This window comes from Gopherus flavomarginatus, chromosome 4, assembly GCF_025201925.1.
Source record: "Gopherus flavomarginatus isolate rGopFla2 chromosome 4, rGopFla2.mat.asm, whole genome shotgun sequence".
Lineage (NCBI taxonomy): Eukaryota > Metazoa > Chordata > Testudines > Testudinidae > Gopherus > Gopherus flavomarginatus.
Genome location: NC_066620.1, coordinates 30,435,008 through 30,455,977, shown reverse-complemented (window position 1 = coordinate 30,455,977; position 20,970 = coordinate 30,435,008). Strand labels below are relative to the sequence as shown.

The following is a 20,970-nucleotide window of genomic DNA, read 5'->3' as shown; positions in this document are numbered from 1 at the left end:
TAGGCCTTCATCTTAGATTCCCTGAAGAGAGATTAGACACAAGCTTCCCCTTCCATGTTTGATTGCTCTGATTAAAATTGACATGTACGTGTTCAAAATAAAACAGGACCATAATCCTAAACGTATGTTCTTAATGCTTCCAATGACCAGCCTAAGACGCAAACAATCGATTGACTTGATTATTTTTTCTTCTTTTGAAATGGATGACATCCTTCTCTGCCACAACCGGCTGGCTCCTCAAGCAATCTTCCTTCACGTGCCATTTAGTGACATCACAGTCATTACTGAATTATGGGAGCCTGGAGGCTGTGAGTGCATGTAGGTATATAACATTCAGCTAGGTACAGTCTACAGTAGAAAATACAAACACTTGTGTACAGTTTGACACTAACCTGACTCCATACTTACAGTCCAACTCTAAGCTCTCTCGTAGCACTCGGTGGTGATTGTAATATCACAGCACAGCATGGTAGGAATGAATCAATGAATTTTTTAATTCTGTCTTTTAAACGCAAATTTGGTGCTTCTTGTCGCAGCCCTAAAGCCTCTATTCAAATATGGTGTCTGTATGGCCAACTGTCGGTCATCTAAAGGTCACACTGGTACTGTGTGCAACACCGTGGTGCTGTGTGCTACCTTAAGGTGCGGTGTGCAACATTATAGTGCCGTGTGCATTTTCCCGCTCTTTTTGCCTGGCCATCTAAGGGTCAGGCTAGTGCCGTGTGCATAATACCAGCGTACAGTGATCAAAGGAATCAAGTCTGACCAATTGTAGTTCAGTTCAAACGGTCAGGTTAGGGTCATGTGCAAAACCATGCTAGTGTGCTGGGTGCAGCTTCTAGTAGCTTCTAGTGTGCCATGTGCAGATTCTATCTATGTAGAGGGCACCAGCTAGGAACCTGGAAGGTGAAAGAGCTAGGGACCAATCAGATGCTGACACGAGTAAGAGAGCCTTCGAATGAAACCATACCTCGCGCCAAAATCTGCAGGAGTATCCACACCCTGACCGAAGGACCTGATCAACCCTTCAGCCAGGGGTCTCCTCCGGATATAGCTGGCTCGGGACGTGACATTTATTTTTTCCAAATTACCTTCTACTAATTCATCATGCTTCTGGTGTCTGTACTGCTGGTCAGCTGCGTCTGGAATACGGTATTTGCATTCTAATTTTCTGTAAATACTCTGTGCTTTGCTTAGCCTCTTCTCTTTTTTCCCTCCCTTATTTGGTACAGAACTGTATATATTGTTGTTATTTGGCGTAAAGTTGTGTATATACAGTATATGAGAGCTGAATTGTTGTATTAATAGCTATTGTAGCTAGTTGGTGTATTTTATAGTATTTGGTTAATGTGCGCACAGTTCATTTAATTTGGTGTATTTATTTTAATTCTTAGGGAGCAGTTAGTTTTAAACTATTAGGTTCCTTGTTAATGGATGTAAATAGACTGTTTCAAGCTGTGTAAAAGTTATTGTTCTAATAATACTGCTAGTTGGTAAAAGTGCTTCTCCCCAGCCCAACTTGTGATTTTCTCCCTGTTAATAAACGGCCTCGTGGTGTTTTGAAGTTTCCATTTGTTTGGTTTTAATTTTCCTCTCTCGATGAAAAATTCACTCGAACCCGCATTAGGGTCGGACACTTGTGAAAGTGAAAGACTACTTTAATTAAATTCAGGCATAGTGGGAGCAGATGATGTTCTGGCTTCTTCATGCAATACAGCTCCTTCAACATACTTCAGTACTTGTCTGAAGCATCACTAGTTATTCAAATACAGGCCTTTTCCAAGCAGAGATTGTCAATCATGCCAGATAGTTTGTCACAATGTGGATTTCAACATTGTGAATTCTGTGACAGACTACTGTTGTCTAGTACAGCAGTTCTCAAACTGTGGGTTGGGACCCCAAAGTGGGTTGCGACCCTGTTTTAATGGGGTCACCAGGACTGGCTTAGACTTGCTGGGGCCCAGGGCCAAAGCCAAAGCACGAGCCCCAGCCACCCGAGGCCAAAGCTTAAGCCTGAGGGCTTCAGTCCTGGGCAGCAGAGCTCAGATTACAGGTCCCTTGCCAGAGGCTGAAGCCATCGGCTTTGCCCCTGCCCGCCCCCATCCAGGGTTGTGTGCTCAGGCTTTGGCCCCGCCAACCTCGGACAGCAGGGCTCAGGCGGTCTCAGGCTTTGATCTCCCCTCCTGGGGTCATGTAGTAATTGTTGTTGTCAGAAGGGGCTCGGGGTGCAATGAAGTTTGAGAACCCAGGGTGGTCTAATAAATAGAGGATAATTCTCTACTCAAGAGCTGGCTCCCTGTGGAACAAAATCACTGGTCACATGGCTCAGGACAGACATTTTTCTGAATAATGCCTTCTCTCCTACTGCCTTTCTTCAAAAAATAAAGAAAAGTGGACCTTTACTTACTGTACTGTGCATTAGATTATTTGACACTATTCCTAGTGTAAATGGCAATTATGTTTTGATTTGCCTTCTATAAAGAAAATGTGTTCATTTAGGGATTTTTAATTTTTTTATTAAAATGACAGCATCTTCAATTAGGGGGCAGAGGGTTTCTTTTAGTATTAACAGTAAGAAAATATTGAATCTTTACTAATTTTCACTTTATGATTTAAGACTGCACTGAAACTGAGTGCAGGGAATCCGAGTGCCTACACTTCTTTTTCAAGAGAAGATAAAGCACTTTTCCTAAAGCAACCTGAAATATTTCTTAGTGTTCCACTTGAACAAGGAGAAAATGATGCAGATATTAAAATAAATGAAACTTGAGAGAAATAAAAGCATAGAACAAAGAATACAGGCAAACTAACTTGAGCAGAGACGTTTTTGAAAATGAATGTTAGTAAATCATATGATTACATACAAAGAAAGCTATGTTAAAATAATGATAAGGTTGCAAAGTCAAGCACTGACAAATTAAGAAATGCCAGAATTAAGGTTGACTGGGAAACCTTAATTTAGCTCCCTTTTTTCCCCACAGGGCCTCTGACTCCAGAAATTCCATCATGTGAAGCCACACTAATGGAGTAGAATGGTAGCAATAGACAAGGATGTAATACTGGCAAGTCTCATCTTATGCGGGGGTTCCATTCCACAGTTAGCGCGTAAAGCGAAAACCGCATATAGTGAAACACTCATTGAGTTGAATGGTGGGCGGAATCGCCCACACTACAGATGTAGTTTTTATATTGTTATTTTTCTTTTTTCTCCTGTTTTTGCCAACCGTGCAAAGCTGAATTCACACATGTTAAATGCATTAAAGATGCGACTTGCCTGTACACATATTACCTTGAGGTTCACAGCTATTTGCTAGATAGCAGAAGAATATTGAGAATAAGGAATCCTAGGTTCTATTTCCAGGTTCCGGAGGACATGCAGTCTAGTAGTCACAGACTCTTGTGTCTTGTCTCATTCTGTTCCTGTAGGTTTTGCTCCTAAACCCTTGACTCTTGTGCCTGCTAACTTTCCACTGTTACTCCTCCTGCCAGGCTCTGTCCTCTTTTCCCAGCCTGCCTCTGGTTCCTCTCTCTGCTCCTCACCCCTCTATGTCAGATAGGCTGCTTCCTCAGTTTCCTCCATGCTGCTGGAATGTCAGCAAGAAGAGCATGGAGAAGATAAAATAAATAACATTCCTGCTCTCAGTACTGGTGCCTGTTACCATAGTAGTCCCTCATTCCTGAGAGCATCAATTGCAGGAAACTCCTGCCTAGCTCCTAGGATGGTCCATGCTCACTGTAAACAGAATCTTTATAGATTTTAGCTGCCATACTCTAATAATCCCCAACTAAGCATGTGCAAACAAGTGATTTTTTTTTCAGGGGCTTATAACTCAGCTATGTCTGAGTAGATTTTCACAAGGACAGCAAAACACATCTCTCCAGCACCAAGGGAGCCCCCTCGCCAGTTTAAAGATTCCAAAGCCTGGAAGCATGAGAATTTCAAGAATTTTTTGACATAGGCAAAGCATTTTTTTTCCAAACCTAGTTTTCAGAAACAACTGAGCTATTTTTGTTGAAATTGAAAACAAACAAATGAACACCCTGAGCCTGAAATTTCAGCCCAAACTTGTTAGGCAAAGTTATAGGCAACTGAACACAGGGCCTTCTAAGGAAAGTGCTAGGCAACTTTAACTACAGCTGTCACTGCCAGCTTTGCTTATGACACTGCTAAATAAAAATACTGTATGAAATAAAATACATGCACCTTATGACAAGTGGCATTTCCAAGTTGCATTTGGAGTTGCCAAAAGAAGTGCTATAAATGTAAAATATTATTTCAATATACCAGTATATCTAATGTTAGTCCAATACACCCCCCAAAAAATTCCTTAAAAACAAACAAAACAGCCTTTTTCATTTCCCAATACACTTTATATTTGTTAAAAACATTTTTTCCATACATCTCACCTTGCCATGGCTTCTCTCCACCTTTTGGAAACATTTATTCAAGGAAAGATTGTGTCGAACAGAGTTCTTCCACCCTGTGGGTGCTGTGGCAAAGTATGGGAAGCGTTCCAGAATCCAGCTGTAGATTTCTTTGACTGGCAAACTTTTATTAGGAGAATGTTCAATAGCCATGTAAATGAGAAGGCTAAAGGAATAAGGAGGTTTGGAAGTGGCTGATTTTTTTTCCAGATTCTGGTAGCAGGATGGTGAGAAAGATGGCACGTTATCACCCTCAATGTCATATATAGGACTAACAATTGGAAGACCCTCACTTCCAAGACTGAAGTATGTTAGAAGATTAGTACTTTCATGAAGCCAGTTCAAATTTGTGAGCTCATCATCTGCTGACTCACTGTCCACTAAAGTGGCCTTCGGCCTAGCAGCATCAACTGCTTCAGGCAAGCTTCCCATTCTGTAAATCTGTCTTAATCCTGCAGCCTTTTCTGCTCCGGGTGCTTCAGCTTTCTTATCTGGAGTCATTCCAGTTACTGGACCCATTTAATTTTACTTGTCTATAACAAAGAAAACAATTATAAATCAATGTAAGTCTCAAAAATCTTATCCAACTGCAGCCACTAAGCCAACAAAATCAAAGGAAATTCAGTATTGTATTTCCTCTATCCTGCTCAGTCACTATAGTTAAGGCAACATTTTAGTCATGGGTATTTTTAGTAAAAATCATGGACAGGTCACAGGCAGTAAACAAAAATTCACAGCCCACAGAATCATAGAATATCAGTGTTGCAAGGAATCTCAGGAAGTCATCTAGTATAGCCCCCTACTCAAAGCAGGACCAATTCCCAACTAAATCATCCCAGCCAGGGCTTTGTCAAGCCTGACCTTAAAAACCTCTAAGGAAGGAGATTCCACCACCTCCCTGGGTAACCCATTCCAGTGCTTCACCACCCTCCTAGTGAAAAAGTTTTTCCTAATATCCAACCTAAACCTTCCCCACTCCAACTTGAGACCATTACTCCTTGTTCTGTCATCTGGTACCACTGAGAACAGTCTAGATCAGTGGTTCCCAGACTTTAACAACCTGTAAACCCCTTTCACTAAAATGTCAAGTCTCGTGAACCCCCTCTTAAAAATGAATATTTCCAGGGATTTTCTCCTTTACCTGAGTACAAATTATAAAAGCAGTGATCTTGGAAATATAAAAATTTGTTTTTGTGACATGCTTATTACACACTATGTATTATCAATTATCATTACAGTATTTTTATTGCATTATGAAAACAGCAACAATTTTCCAAGATCTCACTTTCATAGCTTGTATCGCTTTGTATAAACCTGTTACAAAACAAGGCTCCTATGTTTCATCAAAGAGTATCAGATGTGAAACAGCATGAAGGTATTTAAGAAGCCAACTCAAAGAGTTCCTCCTACACAAGCATTCAGGTCTTGAGCAGTCCAGCAAACAACACACGTTACAATAAAGCTTTAACTTGTTCTTCATAATAATTTTTAAAACAATACTAGTTGCCTATTTAATTTTAAAAACAGCAAAAAATATCCACCTCCCTTTCCATTTCTTACAAGGAGTCTTGAAGGTTAAGTCTCCTCAGTGTGATAGATCTGCTTAGCTCTTGGAAATCTAGGGGCTCCAGGCTTCTGGTCCCATGGTCCCCCGGGTCCCTAGGGACAGCTCTGTCCACCATTAGGGAATTTTTCCCTGAGAACCCCCTGTAACATTTCGTGAACCCTCAGAGGTTCACAAACCCCAGTTTGGGAAACACTGGTCTAAATCCATCCTCTCTGGAACCCCCTTTCACGTAGCTGAAAGCAGCTATCAAATCCCCCCTCATTCTTCTCTTCTGCAGACTAAATAATCCCAGTTCCCTCAGCCTAGCCTCATAAGTCCTGTGTTCCAGCCCCCTAATCATTTTTGATGCCCTCCACTGGACTCCTTCCAATTTTTCCACATCCTTATTGTAATGTGGGGCTCAAAACTGGATTCAGTACTCCAGATGAGGCCTCACCAATGTCAAATAGAGAGGAATGATCACATCCCTCGATCTGCTGGCAATGCCCCTACTTGTACAGCCCAAAATGCCGTTAGCCTTCTTCGCAACAAGGGCACCCTGTTGACTCATATCCAACTTCTCGTCCACTGTAACCCCTAGGTCCTTTTCTGCAGAACTGCTGCCTAGCCATTTGGTCCCTAGTCTGTAGCAGTGCATGGTATTTTTCCGTCCTAAGTGCAGGACTCTGCACTTGTTCTTGTTGAACCTCATCAGATTTCTTTTGGCCCAGTCCTCTAATTTTTCTAGGTCCCTCTGTATCCTGTCCCTACCCTCCAGCATATCTACCACTTCTCCCAGATTAGTGTCATCTGCAAACTTGCTGAGAGTGCAGTCCATGCCATCCTCCAGATCATTAATGAAGATATTGAACAAAACCAGCTCCAGGCCCAACCCTTGGGGTGCTCCACTTGATACCGGCTGTCAGCTAGACATGGAGCCATTGATCACTACTTGCTGAGCCCGATGATCTAGCCAGCTTTCTATCCACCTTACAGTCCGTGACCTGTCCATGACTTGTACTATAGATCTGTAACTAAAACTTGGGCTGGGAGAACTGCAAGTGCTCTGGAGGGGTGGTTTGGGGGGTGCCGCAGGCAGTGACGTACAGCCCGGGACCCCACTGCTGCGGGGGGCGGGACACAACACAGCGGCTCCCTGTGTCCCTACAGCTGCCCCTGCCACAATCTCCAGCTCCGTAGCTCTCATTGGCAGAGAACTGTAGCCAATGAAAGCTGCGGGGGGGGTGGCACCTCTTGGCGGAGGCAGCGCACAGAGGCCCCTGGCCCCTCCACCTAGGAGCTGAAGGGACATGCCGGCCGCTTCCGAGGAGTCTCTCCCGGTCTTCCCCCATGGTAAGCGTCACCCCGCACCCCAACCCCCTGCCCCAACCCTGATCCCCCTTCCATCCCAAACTGCCCCAGCAGCAGCTGGTGCGGCTGGCCCAGGAGCTGCCTGATCTGCTCAGTCAGTCTCAGAGCCAGCCACACCGGCAGCTGCAGAAGTCATGCCTTCCATGACAGACACACAGCCTTAACTATAATATATTTATAAATGTGTTGAGGTATAGCTATCAAAGTCCTGGGCCCATCTGAACCCAAGGCTGCTGATGGTGGGGGGAGGCAAGTGGGGCAATTTGCCCCAGGCCCCTAGGGGCCCCCATGAGAATATAATATTCTATAGTATTGCAACTTTTTTTAATGGAAGGAGTCCCTGAAATTGCTTTGCCCCGGGCCCACTGAATCCTCTGGGCAGCTCTGTCTGAACCTTTGTGAAATTGTTTCAACCAGGTGTTAAACTCCCATTGGTTTGTGACTGAGTCCTCATTACTGAACTTATGCTAACTATTTGGAAATTGCTATACCTTACTAGATACAACAGGAGTGGCTATATTGAGATCACCTTCTGTAAAGTGGGCCTGCAAACAAAATGAGAGAAGCACTGAATAAGTGGTCTCTAATATGTTCAATTCTCCCATTAACTGTTTAATTACATTATTACATTACAAATTAACCCTCCTTATGAATGTTTTTATTTCTCCCCTTAGGACTTAAACTGCAGGTGAAGTTGTGATCTTAGGGCCACTCTACACTACAGATGGGATCATGTCCAGTGAATCAGTGTTTTGATGCACCCATCAGACATGGTTTCTGAAGTCTAAGTATCTAAGATCAAATTACTCACCGTCCTCATGGCGCGGGATCGATGTCTGCGGCTCCCCCTGTCGATTCCGCAACTCTGTTCGGGTTGGTGGAGTTACGGAATCGATATAAGCGCGTTCGGGGATCGATATATCGCGTCTAGATGAGACGCGATATATCGATCCCCGAGCAATCGATTGCTACCAGCCAATATGGCAGGTAGTGAAGACGTACCCTCAATCGCAGCCTATGTTGTAGCCAGCTGTGACATTACGCTCCATATTCTTTCTGCCTCCGCAGGCGGCAAGGGACCTCCATGACTTCAGCCTGCGCTGGCTGGCTGGGAGCTGCCTACGGAGGCAGAAAGCTGCAAGGTACCCCCCGCAGCTCCTGGCCACTGCGGTTGGAGTGGGGAGCCCCATCACCGCTCCCTGCAACATGGGCAGCAGGGGGGATCCGCCGCTCCTGGCTGCTGCAGGCAGCAAAGGGAACCCCGCAGCAGGGGAATTCCCACTGCTCACAGCTGCACTGCTCCCCACCGCAGGGTGAACACCCACTGCTCATGGCCGCCCCATGCACTGCAGGCGGCAGGGGAGATCCACGGAGCTCCCAGCCACCGCGGGCGGCAAAAGGAACCCCCATCGCTCCCTGCTGCTGGCAGATCCCCACCACTGCAGCTGCCCAGCCTACCCATTTTGTCTTGGGTATTTTTAGTAAAAGTTACGGACAGGTCACACTTCCGTTAATTTTTTATTATTGCCCGTGACCTGTCCATGACTTTTACTAAAAAGATCTGTGATAAAAACTTAACCTTAGTGATGAGACATGCGAAGTCGTATCAACAAAGAAATTTGCATGTTGCCTCAAGGACAAGCATAGTCACTTGACTGCCCTTATTTTAGAGAAGCAGGGTGGAAATGTTTATGTTACATAGCCATGCATGACTGTCTGTGGAGAAAACCTGCAGTATGTTTTGAGTGGAAGTACATAGGTCCAGCATACTCTATGAGTGCCAACTCTAGAGCCCAACCATAATAACCAGATACCTCAATTGGGGTAAAACCCCAAGGAAAGCCCTATACTTACCATGCTCCAATTATACTGCATGCAATAGGAATTTCAGAAGCACAAACTACGGAGGAAAACTAACAAGAAAATTCCCTTCTGTGACACTACACCCCATATTCCTCATAGAGATATTATTATGATATGATTATGGCATATTATGATGCATTTTATGCAAGATAGCTTTTGAGATATCATTGAAAAGGTTATGATTTACTGAATATGATTATTCTATTTGTATGCATGTATCATTTTTGTATTTGAAGTTAGAAATATTGACTATGTATCTATTTCAAATGTATTTACACTTGGAGAATGCCCACAAGGCAAAAGGCTCTCAGTGTAGATGGCTGGCTGTGAACAGCCCAATCAGGTTAATGAGCCATTAGGAGAAAACAATAGCTCGTAGAAGAAGCTTATTTCCTGGAGCGAGGGGCCCTCTCTGAGGACACTACAAACAGCATCAGAGTGACGGCAGCTGTGATACTACAGGGACATGTGACCAGGTCACCTGGTGCCGAACTCCACCTTTGGATATTAATATTTTTCCACTGACTGGCATGAGAACTAAGCTTTGAAACAAAAGCTATATAAGACCAGGGCCGCTCAGAGGATCAAGGGGACCTGTGGCAAAGCGGGGGAGCTGCAGCGCTTGTACTCACCCAGTGGCTGCTTGGGTCTTTGGTGGCATTTCGGGGGCAGTGGGCCCTTGAGTCGCTCTGCATCTTCAGCAGCACTGAAGAGCCCCCTGACACCGAAGACCCAGACTGCCGCCGGGCCAGGGCTCGCGGGGCCTTTGTAGGGTCCGAGACCTGGGGCAAATTGCCCCAGTTGCCCCCCACTCTGGGGAGCCCTGTATAAGGCAAGGGAGTGACATCATCTTGGTTCTTCACTGACTCCCCACCCAAAGAGACTCCTGGAAACACCTGAGGAACAAAGACTGAAATGGGGGAAGTGCTGGACCCAAGCTGAAGAGATTTTTAGCCTGTGAATGGAACACCTGGGATTTCTAAGCTGTAAGCAAGTGCACCTTGCCCCTTAAGAATCTGCAGCCTGCTTGTGCCATCACTTAGGGTGAGAATTTGCTATTCATATCCAATCTATGTAGTATTTGTTTATTTAATAGGTTATCTGCTTTGATCTATTTGCTATTCCTTATAATTACTAATATCTAACTTTTGTAGTTAATAAACTTGTTTTTGCTTTGTCTAAAACTAGTGTGTAAGAGTCATAACTTAGGGCAGAAAGCTGTTGTGTATTCCTCTCCACACAGAGGGAGCGAATTTTATGAGCTTATGCCATATGGTTCCCTTTGCAGTGCAAGACATTATAATTTGGGGTTTACACTCCAGAGAGGGTGTGTGCCTGAGTAACTGGGAAGTTTTCTAGCTAGAGCCTTCCCATGCAGGGCTCGTTACAGCCTCTGCATGAAACTGCAGCTGGGTGTGTCCCTACCTGTATGCGTGCTGATGAAAGTGCAGTATGGTCATAGTAGCACAGTGTAAAGGGAGCCTAGGCTGGGAGGTCAGGGGGATTCAGTGGTACCCCAGTTCCCAGTGGCACCTCGGGGGGAACCTCTCTCACCCTCTTCTAATTGAAGTAGAGATAATATTAAACTTTTGGTAGCACCTCAATTAAAGTAGCATGCACTTCTTTCACTGCAAAGCATTAGAGGAACAAACCTTAAATCCAAATGAAAAGCGCATCTACTCCTATATGCCATTACTCCCAGGCATCAACACTAACTTGACCGACAACCTTATTCAAAACTGAATGATGCTCAAGCCGCTAGACCTAAAAGATCTACTGCATGAAAGTACAAGTCACATGCAAGAACATGCTATCGATTAGTCACAGTTAACTCACGTGATTAACTCAAAAAAAATTAATCATGATTAATCACAGCTTTAATTGCACTGTTAAACAATAGAATACCAATTGAAATTTATTTTAATTATTTTTGTTTTTCTACATTTTCAAATATATTAATTTCAATTACAACACAGAATACAAAGTGTACAGTGCTCACTTTATATTACTTTTATTACAATATTTGCACTGTCAAAATGATTAACAAAAGAAACTGCAATTTTCAATTCACCTCATGGAAGTACTACAGTGCAATCTCTATCGTGAAAGCACAACTTACAAATGTAGATTTTTTTATTTGCTACATAACTGCACTCAAAAATAAAACAAATGTAAAAATTTAGCACCCACAAGTCCACTCAGTCCTACTTTTTGTTCAGCCAATCGCTAAAACAAACATTTACAGGAGATAATGCTGCTCGCTTCTTATATATGATGTCACCTGAAAGTGAGAACAGGCATTCGCATGGCACTTTTGTAGCCAGCACTGCAAGGTAGTACGCATCAGATCTGCTAAACATTCATATGCCTCTTCATGCTTTGGCCACCATTCCAGAGGACATGCTTCCATGATGATGACGCTCATTAAAAAAACGTGTTAATTAAATTTCGACTGAACTCCTTGAGGGAAAGCTGTATGTCTCCCACTCTGGTTTACCCATATTCTGTCATGTACTTCACGTTATAGCAGTCTCGAAGATGACCCAGCATGTGTTGTTCATTTTAAGAACACTTTCACTGCAGATTTGACAAAACGCAAAGAAGGTACCAATGTGAGACTTCTAAAGATACAGACAGCACTCCATCCAAGGTTTAAGAATTTGAAGTGCCTGCCAAAATCTGAGTAGGATGAGGTGTGGAGCATGCTTTCAGAAGTCTCAGAAGAGCAACACTCTGATATGGAAACTACAGAACCTGAACTACCAAAAAGGAAAATCAACCTTCTCCTAGTGGCATCTAACTCAGATGATGAAAATGAATATGTGTCAGGCTGCACTGTTTTGGATCATTATCAAGCCCATCATAAGCATGGATGCATGTCCTCTGGAATAGTAGCTGAAGCATGAACGGACATACAAATTTTTAGCACATCTGGCAAGTAAATATCTTGCGATGCTGGTGTGACGGGTTGGACCCCCCTTCTGGGATGCCACCTGATATACTGGGATTTCACTGAGCCTCTCCTGCTCAAGCAGCCTGGGTTCCCGCTCCCTTCTTTGCTGAATTAGGCTCTCTGGCCTCTTGCAGCCTACAAATGTAGGTAGAGCCACACACTGCTGCAGACACAGACTAAAATCAGCTCTATGTGAGAGGACTCTTCCAGCACTCATATGCACACCCCTTTGGGGAGATAACCCCAAATAATATTGTCTTGCACCATGTAGAAAATTTGCACAGCACAAGGTCATAAAAATCCACCCTCTTCCTCAATGTGAAGAGAGATGTGCATGACTTCTTGCCCCCCGCCCCAGTTAGAAATTACACAAACTGGGTTTAATAATGAACAAAATAAGTTTATTAACTACAAAAGGTAGATTTTAAGTTGTTAAAAAGAGAGCAAACAGAACAAAGCAGATTACCTTGGTAAATAAACAAAAGCCACAAACTGATCTTAACACACTAGATATGTAGGATACAAATTAGCAAATTCTCACTCTGAGTGATAAACAGGCTGGCAGATTCTTAAGACACAAGTTGCCTTGGCTTTTCCAGGTTTTCTTACACATGCTAAAAATCCTTCCAGCCTGGGACCATCACTTCCCACAGTTTTGTTTTTTTTCCTCAGGTGTTTTCAGGTATGTTGTTTTAGGGAGAGTGAGGTCCTTCATGATGTCAGTGTCCCTCTTTTATATCTTCCCCCCACTTGCTGGAAAGTTTTTATGCTGTTACCTGGGTCAAACAGGTCCCATTGTGTAGAGCTATCTCTGAGAGGTTTCTATTGCACACAGTTCCTGGGGTAATCCTTATGCTTGCGTGCATTTCTTCAATAAGCCTCATCCAACATAGCACATTTGAAATACAGTGACATGGTCAATATTCCCAGCTTCAGATACAAAAATGATACATGCATACAAATTGGATAAACACAATCAGTAAATCATAAGCTTTCCAATGATACCTTACATGATTCATCTTGCAAAAAGTACATCTCAGTTATGTTATATCTATATCATAAGTATATTTCCATAAAGAATATGGAGCGTAATGTCACAGCTGGCTACAACAGTGCCATGCGAACACCTGTTCTTGTTTACAATGTCACCTGAAAGTGAGAAAGGGGCATTATCTTCTGCAAATGTAAACAAACTTGTTTGTCTAAGCACTTGGCTGAACAAGAACTAGGACTGAGCGGATTTGTAGAAGTTTTACATTGTTTTATTTTTGAATGCAGGTTTTTTGGTACATAATTGAGAGAGAAAGAGACTTACTGTGACTGAGCTGGGAAATGGATCAAGTTCCCAGGATTCCCAATCCAAAATATGTGAAATGAAAAAGGAATTTTCAAAGGAGTTTAAGAAATAGCTATCACTATTTCAGGATCTCCATTCAGCAACTGAGGCCTTGGCTACACTGGCGCTTTACAGCGCTGCAACTTTCTCACTCAGGGGTGTGAAAAAAACAACCCCCTGAGCGCTGCAAGATACAGCGCTGTAAAGCGCCAGTGTAAACAGTGCCGCAGCGCGGGGAGCGCGGCTCCCAGCGCTTCAAGCTAAACCCCATCAGGATGTGGAGTACGTGCAGCGCTGAGAGAGCCCTCTCCCAGCGCTGGCGCTGCGACCACACTCGCACTTCAAAGCGCTGCCGCGGCAGAGCTTTGGAGTTTCAAGTGTAGCCATACCCTGAAGCTCTCTTTGCATTGTAAAAATGCTTCCCAGCAGAGACCCAATACAACCCAAATTAGGATAGAGTCAGATTTCCCTTTTGAAAGTACTGGAAACTAGACATTTTCAAAATGGTTTCATAGTAAATTCTAGAAATTTGAGTTTTTTTCTTAAGTAGGTTTGTAACAGCTTTCCAAAAGTTCCAACAGAAACCCTCTCCCTAAAGGGCAAGAACAGTGAATTCACCCCAGCGTCTACTTTAAGATGAGGGCTAGGAAATGGCACCAGTACTGCGAGAATTCTGGGAGTTAGAACTCAGGGCAATTGTGGGAGAAAAGGTCTAAAGAAGGCTTTCAAGATCTCCCAGAAGTTACTGCTTCAGGAAACTGTGCTGGTTTTGCTGTGTCATAGGTACTCAAAGGGCAGTAGTACAGTGTAAGTATGGCATAGGGCCAAAACTGCAACTAAAACATCCTTACAGTATGGACACACTGCAACACTGGTAACTAAAATGGCTTTACCCCACTGGTTCAGTCTCCACTGTTAGTCTCACACACAGACTTTTCTACAGACTAAATCTACTTCCTGCTGCAACGCTTCCAGCACAAGATAAAAGAGACTGAATCAAACATAGGCCTGGTCTATACCTAAAACTTAGCTGACCTAGGCCTGAGCTACACTACAGCATTAAATCAACATTTCCTGCGTTAGCTTGAATTTATAATGTGCATTTGTACACTACTGAGCCCTAAAGGGCTTGTAAAATTGATGCCTGTACTCTACCTTGGCAAAAGGAGTAGCACTAGAGTCGAGCTTCCAGGGTCAAATTATGGGTAGTGTAGACACAACACTGTGTAATTCGATGGGTTTGGCCTCCAGGAGTGCTCCAATGTGACCACTCTGGACAGTGCTTTCAACTCCACTGCACTTCAGCCAGGTACACAGGAAAAGCCTCAGAAACTTTTGAATTTCATTTCCTGTTTGATCAGTCTGGAGAGCTCAACCACCAAAGCTGACCATGCCCACCCAGGGCCGCAAACGCACTTCAGCATGGAGTATACAGGAAACACTGGATCTGATTGCTGTGTGGGGAGAAGAGTCTGTGCAGGCAGAGCTCCGACCCAGCAGAAGAAACACTGACATCTATGCCAAAATCCACAGGGCATGGGGGGACAAAGGCTACATCACGGACACACAGCAGTGCTGTGTGAAAATAAAAGAGCTCACACAAGTGCACCAGAAGACAAGGGAGGCAAACAGTCGATCTGGTTCTGAGCCGCAGACATGCCGCTTCTATGAGCAGCTGCATGCAATTCTAGGTGGAGACCCCACCAGTACCTCAACACTCTCCATGGATATCTCAAAGAGGACCCAGGCGGCCACAGGCAACAACGAGGAAGAGGAGGAGGAGAATGCACAGCAGGCAAGTGGAGGATCCATTCTTCCCAACAGTCAGGACCTTTTCCTAACTCTGGAGCCAATCCCCTCCCAGGACCTACTGTTGTGGGACTATGATGGCAGGGAAGGCACCTCTGTTGAGTGCACACTTGTAATCACACTACCGGGGTTAAATGCAATTGTGGTTAATGTTTAATTGGAGCTAAACAATTGGGATACAGTGGCAGCCAATCCAACCATGCAGAGTGCTCCCCGGAAAAGCCTGTTTATGTGCCAAGAGTTTCCGCAACAAAAAATGTCCCCGGGTGTGCCCACACAGCACCTATCCTTTCTTGTGTGCTTACCATGCCTCCCTGCAAACCGAAATCTGCTGCCCAGGGCTCTGCCGTGTGTTGTACCTTACTCGCAGGTGCTTCTTTTAGAAGACAAAATGTGGCCATGTGCCTCAGGGAATGCATTTCCTGCTGGGAGGTGTTTCATTCATTGCAAGAGTTAACCTAGTGTTTTCAGCAATGTATGTTTTTCCTTGCAGCTGCAACATTGTCTGTGGGTGCTTCGTCCACATCAGCACAAAGGCTGTCCCACATTAGAAGGCAGAAAAGCAGACATGGGAAGACATCTCCTGTGATTTGATGTGTTCCTCCAAGACTGACAGAGCCCAGCTGAATTCATGGAGGCTTACACTGTCGGAGAGCATGCATACCGACCAAGAGGGCAGGAAAGCATGCAGGGGACAAGAGCATAACATGCAAGAGGAGATGCTACGGCTTATGGGGGAGCAAACAGACATGTTGAAGCGCAGGAAAGGCAGCTAGACCTTAGAGTCCCGCTGCACTCAGTGATGACCCAGCTGCCCTCCTCACCAAGTTCTATTTCCTCCTTCCCCAGACATCCTAGAATGCAGGGGAGAAAACTCCATTATCCCTTGAACTCAACTCCAGGGGATGGTTCATGGAGCAGAAAGCTCTCATTCCCACAGCTCTGATTGCTAGACAGTGCAATTGTAGTAAGCTACATGTCCTTACCCCTCCTCCCCTGTGGTATCAGGCCCTTAGACGTGGGTTATCTTTGCTATTCATTGCTGTCTCTGTTCAGTGTTTGTTAGCAAAATAAAAATGCATGAATTGAGGACAAAAGGCTCTTTATTCACTGCACACTGTGGTTGGTGGGAGTTTAGTTTACAGGGCAGTACATGCAAAAAAAGGGGGTAGCTTGGTAAGGAACAACACACACAACTGTCACATCAGCGTCAGATCATTCATGAAACTGGTTTTCAAAGCCTCTCAGAGACGCAGTGTGCCTCAATATGCTCTTCTTATTGCCCTGGGGTCTGGCTGCTCAAAATGGGCTGCCAGGCAATCTGCCTCAACCCCCCATCCCACCAGAAACTTTTCCCTCTTACTTTCACAGATACTATGGAGCACACAGCAAGCAGCAGCAACAATGGGAATATCGCTTTTGCTGAGGTCTAACCTAGTGAGTAAACTGCACCTCCACCCCTTTAAACATCCAAAGGCACATTCTACCACCATTCTGCACTTGCTTAGCCTATGGTTGAACTGCTCCTTACTGCTGTCCGGGCTGCCTATGTACGGCTTCATGAGCCATGAGAGCAAGGAGTAGGCTGGGTCTCCAAGGATAACTATTGGCATTTCAACATCACCAACAGTAATTTTCTGGTCTGGGAAGAAAGTTTCTCCTTGCAGCTTGCTGAAGAGACTGGAATTCCTAAAGATGCGCACATCATGTACCTTTCCTGACCATCCCACATTGATGTCAGTGAAATGGCTCTTGTGATCCAATAGCGCTTGCAATACCATTGAGAAGTACCCCTTGCGGTTCATGTACTCTTTGGCAAGGTGGTCTGGTACCAAGATAGGGATGTGCGTTCTGTCTATTGCCCCACCACAGTTAGGGAACCCCATCGCAGCAAAGCCATCCACTATGTCCTGCACATTTCCCAGAGCCACTACCCTTCTTAGCAGAAATGAATTGATTACCCTGGCTACTTGGATTACAGCAGCCCCCACGGTAGATTTACACACTCCAAACTGATTCCCAACTGATCTGGATTTGCAAGCTTCCACAGGGATATTGCCACTCGCTTCTCAACTGTCAGAGCAGGTCTCGTTCTGGTATTTTTGTGCTTCAGGGCTCAGGAAAGCAATTTGCAAAGTTCCACGGAAGTGGCCTTACGCATTCGAAAGTTATGCAGCCACTGCTCCTCATCCCATACCTGCATAACTATGCGATTCCACCAGTCTGTGCTTGTTTCCCGGGCCCAGAAGTGGTGTTCCACTGTGTCATCAAGCCCAGCTGCTGCTGCCAGCATGCGCGAATTGCTCCATTCCATGGCTTCCAGCACGGCTATTAGTGTGGCATCACATTCTTCTGCACAGCTCCTGGCTAGGCTCTGCAAATACCGCAGGATGATGTGCAAGGTGTATGCGATGCTCACAACAGTGTACAGCTGAGCAGGGTCCATGCTTGCTGTGCTGTGGCATCTGCACGAGTAACCCTGGCATAGGCGCAAAAATGATTGTTTGCCGTTGCTTTCAGGGCCAGAGGGAGGGAGGAGGCAAGTGCATCGTGGGATGTTGATGATATGTACCCAAAACAACCTACAAAAATATTTTTGCTCCATCAAGCATTGGAAGCCTACTCAGAATTCCAACTAGCAGCAGGAACTGTGGGATAGCTGAGTCAATGCTAGCCATGGTAGTGAGGATGTGCGCCGCCAATGGAATGTGCATAGTGGGGACATGCAGCATTGACTTGTAAAATTGGAGGCTAAATGTCAGCTTAAATAATTTCGACCTAATTTCATAGTGTAGACATGCCCCTAGCTATGTCACTCTGGGCTGTGAAAAATTCACATCCCTGAGAAACATAGCTAAACTGACCTGACCCTCAGTATAGATACCATTAGACCAATAGAAGAATTCTTCCATCAACCTAGAGGCCATTTCAAGGGGTTAGATTTGTTACAGCAAAGGAAAAATGTGCTACAGTTTTCTGTCACTGAAGCAAGCATCTAAATTACGTTGCTATAACAGCACTGCAGCTATATAACTTGTGGTGTAGACACAGCCTGCGATGTCCACTGACAATTCAGAGCACTAACTATAGACCGGGGTGGGCAAACTATGGCCCGTGGGCCATATCCGACCTGCGGGACGGTCCTCCCCTAGCTCCTGGCCTGAGATGCTAGCCCCCGGCCCCTCCCCTGCTATCCCTCCTCCCCCACAGCCTCAGCTCACTCGCTTTGCTGCTGGCACAATGCTCTGGGCAGCTGGGCTGTGAGCTCCTGTGGTAGCGCAGCTGCAGATCCTGGCCTGACCTGGTGCTCTGTGCTGCGCGGTGGCGGTGGCAGTATGGCCCAGCTCCAGTCGGCCGCGCTGCCAGCCACCAGTGCTTCAGGCAGCATAGTAAGGGGGCAGGGGAGTTTGGGGTGGTAGTCAGGGGGTGGGGGTGTGGATAGGGGGTGGAGGAGGAACAGGGGGTTGAATGGGGGCTGGGGTCCCGGGGGGGCAGTCAGGAAGGAGAAGAGGGTTGGATGGGGGGGTGGGAAGCAGTCAAGGGCAGGGGTTCTGGGGACAGTCAGGGGACAGGAAGAAGGGGTGGTTGGATGGGGCAGGTATCCTGGGGAGGCCATCAGGAATGAGAGGAGGGGTTGGGTGGGGCGGCGGGGACCCGGGGACAGGGAGCAGGGGTGTGTGGATCAGGCAGGGGTCCCAGAGGGGCCGTCAGGGAACGGGGGGGGTTGGATAGGGCAGGAGTCCCGGGGCGGCAGATAGGAGGTGGGGGCCAGGCCACGACCCCCTCCCCTAACTGCCCTCCATACAATTTACAAAACCCAATGTGGCCCTCAGGCCAAAAAGTTTGCCTGTCCCTCCTGTTGAACTAGCCTGACAGTCTGACTATAAACCAGTTAAATATTCATAAAGCAAAATATAAGGAAGGAGAAGTAGCATTTCAGTCAGAAATGCCGCACTTTAACTACTGCCATTTAAGAACATGAACAGAGCTACTAACTAATTTTTGCTGAACACTGTACATTCAAGAGCTTACTGTTCAGGACCTAGAAAGTGGTGGAATCTTTAAATGTAGTGGAATCTTTAAAATGTGCACAAACCTTTTAGGAGTGTACACAGTAGCAAAAATAAATTAATCTGACCTCAGGATTAAAAACAAAAACAAAAAACATATCTAAAGTTACCATTGCTACAGCTGGAAACCAGTTTTTCATTTTCTCTGTATGTGTAGTGACTGGGATTGTGAACTAACTCAGTCATTCAAAAATCATGCAACCTTACTTGGTATAGCTGGTCAAAAACTTTACTGAAAAACTAAAGAATTCTTCCCAATCAAAAAGCCCGCAAATCTCATGGCAGATTTATGTTAATAATCAGTGCATTGCTGAGGACTGATTTAAACATACCTGAGAAAAATAAAAACTTACAGATCTATTATTCAATTTTTCCATGCTTTCTTAAAACTAGAATACTAATGATTCTAAACTAGTTCTTTAAAAACTAAAAAACCCCAAACTAATACAATGTGGGTTTTACAATTTTCCTTATGATAAGCAATTTTCATTTCCTTGTTCCATTCCTTTCCACCCAATTGTGCTCTAGTTCAGTGCTTTTCAAAGTGGAGGTCCGCAGACCAGTGCCGGTCCACAAGCCATTGGCTGCCGGTCCATGGCGAGTTTCCTCATAAGAGTGTCCAACAGGATAATAATATGGCACCAGTTCCTGGCACACTGGAAAAAAAAATTGCTGGTCCCCCACATCAGATAGTTTGAGAAGCACTGCTCTAGTTCATACTGCTCAGCTATGTATTATGGTCACTTACTTGTCAACCCACTTAAACAGGAGACAAAAAAATAACATTCAAATTTAGGCTGTGGTTATCCATTTTAGAGAAAGGGAATCAGTGATCTCAGTTTACTAGTGCGAATTTAGCATGGACTCTCGTGCAGCCTTTTCAAAGGCAGGAATTGAAGGAAAATGATAATTTAGCTAAACTGGCTCTTACAATCAGGTAAGCATTGTGACGTTAAAGAGTTACTGGTTTATGTGTTATCAAGCATTCACCAAATGTCATTAAAATGTATAAGGAACTATCCTAAACATTTAAAATAAAATATAACTTCAAACATTCTGATTTTTCAGGAACTGTGAAGAATACTTGTAAACTCACCTATTATGGCTCAATAAAATCACAGCCCTGTAACCCTGCCGCTTTTCGAGGCTGTACTACACAAGGGCTTTAATTAAATTCTGTATCAAGTATTATTCAAATACTTGGTAAATTATAAGAAGCACGGTGTATAAAAAGTTATTTTAAATATAATTATATTTAAACTCCACTATAATAACTCTGAGCACACTAATGTAAGGTAGGCAGGATTAAAATGACACCCAAGACAGAAAGGACAAGTTTCTTTAGCTGAGAGGTTTGATGATTTCCTGTAGATAATTGGTGTTCCTGGAGTTCTATTCTCAACACCAAATAACTGACGTTCTTTAAGTAACAATGGTTTGTAATTATTTTTCTTCTTCACAAAACAGAATATTCTAGGACTTAATTCAGCACATTATACAGCACATTATGGGCTGCTGTAGCAAAAGCCGAGAAACGCAACTCATACTTCCTTTCTACAGGAAAGGCTTGCAATGCCACAGAGTCCACCATTTCTCT

At 44.6% G+C, this 20,970-nt stretch overlaps 1 protein-coding gene across 10 annotated transcripts in view; it reads right to left on the bottom strand.

Annotated features, from left to right (window-relative positions):
* FOXN2 (forkhead box N2) overlaps positions 1–20,970 on the bottom strand; it is a 158,114-nt gene that overhangs the window by 64,315 nt on the left and 72,829 nt on the right. For all 10 annotated transcript variants that reach the window (XM_050951915.1, XM_050951911.1, XM_050951912.1 and 7 more), the window contains one exon: positions 4,408–4,958. In XM_050951915.1, coding sequence (XP_050807872.1) covers positions 4,408–4,944 — 537 coding nt within the window. In that variant the 5' untranslated portion in view covers positions 4,945–4,958. The remainder of the gene's footprint in view (positions 1–4,407; positions 4,959–20,970) is intronic.